Source organism: Colobus angolensis, unplaced genomic scaffold, assembly GCF_000951035.1.
Source record: "Colobus angolensis palliatus isolate OR3802 unplaced genomic scaffold, Cang.pa_1.0 Scaffold247, whole genome shotgun sequence".
In the NCBI taxonomy this organism is placed as follows: domain Eukaryota; kingdom Metazoa; phylum Chordata; class Mammalia; order Primates; family Cercopithecidae; genus Colobus; species Colobus angolensis.
This window is the reverse complement of record NW_012115677.1, coordinates 1,541,674-1,548,230: the sequence shown is the minus strand read 5'-3', so window position 1 is coordinate 1,548,230 and position 6,557 is coordinate 1,541,674. Positions and strand designations below refer to the sequence as shown.

Genomic DNA, 6,557 nt, shown 5'->3' with positions numbered 1-6,557 from the left:
CCTCGACACCTCCGCCGCCGCCGCGCTCCTTCCCTCCGCCTCTTCTCCGGCGCGCCCGCCCGCTCCCTAGCTTCTCCCCCTTTCCCTCCTCCCTGTCCCCTCTCCTTCCCTCACCTCTTTCCTCCCCACCTCCCCTCTTCTCGGTTTCCTCCCCCATCCCCTTGACTCTCCCCTCCCAGCCCTCGCTCTCCAGCTCGCCCTTAGCGCGGCCCCCGCCATGACGGAGGCGGGTGCCGGTGCCGTTGCCGCCGCTGCCGTCGCAGGGGGGGAGTCGGGTTCCCAGAAAGTAGCTTGATGAGTGTCCAAAGTAGCAGTGGAAGTTTGGAGGGGCCGCCATCTTGGTCCCAGCTCTCCACGTCTCCAACCCCGGGCTCGGCGGCGGCGGCCAGGTCCCTGCTGAATCACACGCCGCCATCCGGGAGGCCCAGGGAAGGTAAGCACTGCCGCGCCCGCGCCCGCTCGCGGGCCTCCCCTCCCGTGCCGCGGACCCCCGCGACCCCCCGGGGCTCCTCCGCCAGACCCCGGGGTGGGGGATGGTGGCGAGGTGGACGCGAGGCCGCCCGGCTCCCTGGTTCTGGGGAGGTATTGCCCTGGCTGTGGGTGGTGGTTCGCGGGTGGCGGAGGAGACGGATGAGGGGGTGCGCGCTGATGGGGACGGGGCGAGGCGCACAGACTCGCCTGGGGTTCCTGGGAGCCAGTTCTGCGAGGGTGGGAAGCCTCCCCCCGGACGCGAGCCCCTTTCTGCTCCATTTGCCAGCACACTCAGTACTCTTAACCTCCTGGCCTCCGGTCTCTGGTGGGTTTTCCCTCCCGCTGGAGCCTTCGTCCTCGAGCCCCCTCCCCTTCCCCCGCGCACTCCTCCCATAGAGGCGGTCCCCGCTCTGCGAGCTTTGCTGCCCCAGACCTGGAGGATGCCCCTCGCTTGCAGGGTCTCTCATTTGGGGAGAGACGCTGAAATTATCTAGGCAGACTTTGATCCCCTGTGTGGCCCCCTAGAGCAATTTAAACGACAGACTGACTCGTGGGCAGGCTTTTAAAACCGCCCCTCCAGATGGTTGCAACTTTCTCTCCTTCGCCGTTGCCTCCTGCGTGTTTGTGCGTTATATTCTCTGCTGCAAGTAGGCTACTGTTCTTCTCTGACAGGGTCGTGGGTTTTGTGGGAAATATCTGCATAAAGGTTATTGCAAACACGCACTAGATCGGTTACAATTGTTTTCTAAGTTTTCTGGCTTCTTGCAAGCAAGTGTGCTGCCACCAGATGTAGCAGTTAGACAGCTTGTAAGGCACCGGCGTGCTTTTGACTAAAATTTCAACTTGCTGTATTTAACTTTAAGGATACGACATAAAATGAAATTTGGGAGAAAACACATTTATGGGTGATGAATGAATGTGCATGGAATGTCTTTTAACGCTCTTTTGTCTGGAAAACGCTTAGCGATGTTCATCCGCAATTGGTAAACGGGTTGTTCACTCCCAGTTGTCGCACACGAGGAGATTGTAGGCATATTTTCAAACGTCTGGAAGTTCAGCAGTCTAGTGAATGTTTTAAAGAAATAAAGAGCTTTGATTTATGTAGGAATCGGTGGGAGTACTTTATTTTGAAAATATCTGTCGATATTTGTCCAGAGCCTTGACAATTGTTAATCAAGTGTTTTGTGTCCTGAATCCAGTGGTTCAGGCATAGCATTCTTTGTCATTTTGTTCCTGTGAGCATGTGTGAAAGTGACAATAGGCTTAAAGATTGGCATGAATATGCTCTAGAAAATTCACGGAAAGCTTTGATTTATGGGATCCATTAAACAGGCGGAATACATTGACTGACGTTTCTCCCTTTCATCTTATCCCAACGCTGAGCTTTCATTATTAGAATGTAAAAAGTATTAAATGACTAAAAATTTAATATATCTGGTGATTCTTTTGCACTTGAAAATTTCTAAATGAACGGTTTAAAATGTATTTTATAGAGAAGTTGGTGCTTTTAGCATGCTTTTACTTTTGTTTGTAGTTTCATTAAGATGTTTTGTGTTAGTGTTGTGGGTTTAAAAAGACCATTTTATTGTTTCTTATTTAAGACTATATCATCATTCATTCGTTCATTCTTTCGTTTCTCGAATATTTATTGAGCCATTACTGTGAGCCAGGCCGTGAACTGGATACTGAGGACAGTATTGAATTGTTTATCTGTTGACATCTGTTATCAGTATTGGGAATCTGGGAGACAAAATATCTAGATTGTGAGTTTCTGAGGTTACTTCAACTTAAAAACATTCAGCACTTTTCCTGATGTTTGAAAATTTGGAGGGGTTGGAATCGTTTAGCTTGAGCTTCCAAATAACCATAATTTTTTCCGGCAGTTTAGATTGCAGTGGGTTTTTATGTAACCTAAAGTAGTGAGTTTCTATTAATTCATGATATCATAGGACAGGCTTTTGTGAAAGTTACACTTCATGCCAAGTACCTGTATAGCTACAGAGGGATATTTCTTTTTGACCAACCAGCATGCAAGTTAAAACTATTAATCCTCTCTAGGGTTATATTCATTTTGAAGTTTGGCGATGTGTTCTCAGATTTCACTAACGCTAACAGGAATATGAAGCCCTGAGTATCAAAATGGAGATGTTTTCTATTGAGCGAAATCTCAGTTTTTATTTTAACAAGTGTTTAGCACCTTTTTCAGGTATACATGTTACTACATTATATAAATTGATGAAGTTTTAGAAAGCTTTTTGACGGCTAGTTACTGCTAGTAAGAACCATTGATATTAATGGAACTTGAATGTGTCAAGAAGAGAACTTTGTTTCTTGAAAAATTGAGCCGGTTTAACATAGAGTAATAGAAGAATTGAAACTTCAAAGAGATGAACATGTATATGAACCTACATAGATATTCTATGTGATGAACTCCTTTTAGGCAAATTTAACTTTGAAAATGGGTTACTTTTAAAGATACGCCATAAGCATCTGTAAAAGTTACTTATTTTGAAGTTTTGACGTCTGAAACCAAAAATCTAATATTATAATCCGATTATTTTTGATGCTGTGTGTTGTGGTTTTCTTTCTCTCTTTTTACCTTATTACCATTATCATATTCATATAGTTTTATTACAAATACAATACAGCTCTTTAAGATTTGGGAATCTATTAGAATTTAGGAAATTATATGATAAATACAGTGTAGATTTCTTTTCCCTGGATCCCAAAGCTTTTTCCCTTACCAATCTTGTGGTTCTGTTTGAGGTGTTCAGCGATGTAGCTCTAGATTTTCTGTTGAATCTTTTAAACCTATAATCTCCATCCCATTTTGTCTTCTATAATCCTGTGATTAAGGGAGTGAGGAGTTAAAAAGGTTTTCAAGTAAAGCCCAGTTTTGCTTTGTTGAAGCCTAGGAACCTAGTGTCGTAATGGCTAGATAAGTAGTTGGGTTTTTTTGCATATCAGTACATGGGTACTTTTGAATGGGTTATTGCTGAGAATCAAATGATTGGTTATACAGAACACTTGCATTTTCTTTCCTGCTCCTGCCAAGTATAAATAATTTGATTTTTTTTTTTTGTAAATAGTGAAAACTTGGCCAAAAGGATGGTATGGGCCAGGAGTGGTGGCTCAAGCCTGTAATCCCAGCACTTTGGGTGGCCTAGGTGGGTGGATTGCTTGAGTTTAGGAGTTCAAGACTAGCCTGGACAATATGGTGAAACCCTGTCTCTACAAAAAATAGAAAAATTAGCTGGGCATGGTTCGGGAGGCTGAGTTGGGAGGATTGCTTGAGCCTGGGAGGTGAAGGCTGTGGTGAGCCTAGATAGCGTCATTGCATTCCAGCCTGGGTGACAGAGTGAGACACTCTCAAAAAAAGATGGCATGATAGTACGATTAAACTGTAAACTTGCTCTGTTTCCATATTTAAAGACTGCATTCCTTAAAAGAATTAAAGTATTTGACTTCAGATGATTTAGTAATGAGATGTTAAAAACGAAGGTGTACCAGATGGCCCTGTAGACCTTTAATTTTTTGAAATCGCTAGCTGGAGGAAGACAGGGTTATATGTTTAAGGATTCTAGCTCATGAATAGATACGTGACAGATGTCTCCTTTACAATGGTACATTTACACATTAGAGGAGAGAGAAAAGAGAGAAACCAGAATGGAAGTTTGAAAATCTTATGCGAAATAGACTATGCTTTCGCCTTTTGACCTCAGAGCCTCTTTACTCGCAGAACAATTATTGAGGACCCCAAGGAGATTTAGGTTTATGTGGCTATGTCTACTAATATTTGCTATTTTAGAAATTAAATCACAATTTCAAATATATTTAATTTAAAAATAGTGTGTTGTAAATAGAATTTTTTATGAAGAATAAATATGTTCTAAAACCAAAGAAACTAGACCAATGGTGTTGTTTTATACTTTTGCAAATCGTCTTGATTTCTGGCTTACTAGGAGAAGACAGCTGGATTTTGTGTCTGTCTTCTGTTGTGATGCTTTGGTTGAGATGTGAAGAGAATCCAGCTTCATGTAGATACATGGTTGGAAAAGGAAGGAGTGAGTATTCTTTGGTATTACATCAAAATTCAACAAGTGGCAGTTTTTTTTTTTTTAAAGTTACTTACAATGTGAAAGTGCATTGTATTCCAGAAATGTCTCTAGGAACATATATTTCCATTGTATTCCAGAAATGTCTCCTAGGAACATATATTTACAGAAGAGACTAACGGGTGGGAGACATGATAGCTGTCTCCAGGTATTTAAGAAACCTGGATTTCAGTAAATAGGATGTAAAAACCTGTTAATTTTAATAAGTAGGAGGGAGAATAGATCCATTCTCCTGCTTTAGAAGGCAGACCAACTGGTGAAAATTAGGAGGACATAGATTGAGGTCAGTCTAATTTTTCTACAAGAATGTAAGAACTGTATGACTAGACTCGAAACAGTGGAACAGTGGAGCTACAATGGAACTCGCAACCACTAACAACAATGGAAAGTAGTAGTTAGTTTTGAGAATTTAAAGTGCACTACAGGGACATGTTTTTTGGGGAGGTGGAGATAAATTCTGTAGATTCTTATGATGAGTGCTATTGGATTAGTGACTTAGGCTTCATCCAATTCAAAAATGTAAACATTCTGTGATTCTTTAAAAATCCCTGAATATAGTTAAGCTATACTTATATATTCATTAACGTTTTTGAATGTTCTTTCAAGTCCGTAGTATGAAACTATTGTTGACTTTATTACTATTTTGCATTTTTATTGTGCTTTTCCTCTGAGAATTTTCCTGTATTTTCTGGTGTCAGCAAGATCAGTCTTCATGAAATCTTGCTAAATTCCCTGTGAAATATAATAAGCTTCAGACATTTTAGAGAACCAAATGCTGTTTATGATACAATTTAGTAGAGTTGCAATATATTTCAGCACAGAATTTTAGAATACTATGGGGGCTGATTATCAGTTTTGTAAGAGAAACTATGAGCTTAGTTTATATAGTCTTTTATTAGTAATTGTTTACATGATTTCAGAAGTAATATGCTTAAGCTATTCTAACGTTTTTAAACCTAGAGAGTCTGAAAAGAGGAAAGAAGAAAGAAAAGTGTTTAAATTGATCTCTTTTGAATTTAAAAATGCATATTAAATATAACTAGAACATAAATGAAGAATTTAAATTCCCATCTTATTCCTAGAATTATACCTATAATATTTATCCTTACTTACAACAATTCATATTTTAATTTTGCATGGCACGTAATCTCTTCTGTGAGTTGGATTTTTAGATGGTGAGAATTTAAGCATAAATTCTGACAACTTTCTTGAGGTCAATTTAATATTAATAAGTGTAGTAAGTAATAATACCCAGCTTGAGACCTCGTGTACTTGTTGCATTTGGATTTAAAGCTCATTTTCTCTAGAAGAGCTGTAGAAATCAGTCATTTAGTTTCATAAACTCCTTCATGCTTATTAATGATTTTCAAGAATCTTAGAATAAATTACAGGAATATTGTTATGAAGTAGGAGAAGCAGTATGGTGTAGGGGAGAAAGTGATTGTAGTTGGAATCTGAGGGTTGTCTTTACTTTGCTATTAACTAGCTGTGTGACCTTGGGCAAGTTGCTTATCTCTGCTTCAGTTCCATAAACCATGAATTACAGAGCTGAAACAGATCTTGGAAGCAATCTAGTACAAACCTCTCATTTTACAGATGAGGAAACAGATAATTTGCACAGGCTTTCGCTGTAAGACAGTTGGGCCCAAAATTCAGTTTTCTGACTTTCAGGTTGTTTTTTTTTTCCATTATACTTCACAGCCTCTTTTCATCTGTAAAATGAGAGCATTGGATTAGAGGTCTTCAAAAACCTCTTCCAGCTCAAAAATATTGTCATTCCTGTGACATTAGTCCTAATATAATTTAGTAGGGGAAAGTTTGTAACTTTTATTTATTGGTGAAGGAAATGTTTCTTGAAGAGGCGGTATAACCTTTGCAAGGCTATATATATATATATATGTATGGTTTTTTGGTTGTTTGTTTTTTTTTGAGATAGAGTTTCACTCTTGTTGCCCAGGCTGGAGTGCAATG

General features: G+C 40.2%; 1 protein-coding gene across 2 annotated transcripts in view; it reads left to right on the top strand.

The window, feature by feature from the left end:
* TLK1 (tousled-like kinase 1) overlaps positions 1–6,557 on the top strand; it is a 160,380-nt gene continuing 153,823 nt past the window's right edge. For both annotated transcript variants that reach the window (XM_011945926.1, XM_011945924.1), the window contains exon 1: positions 1–433. In XM_011945926.1, coding sequence (XP_011801316.1) covers positions 295–433 — 139 coding nt within the window. In that variant the 5' untranslated portion in view covers positions 1–294. The remainder of the gene's footprint in view (positions 434–6,557) is intronic.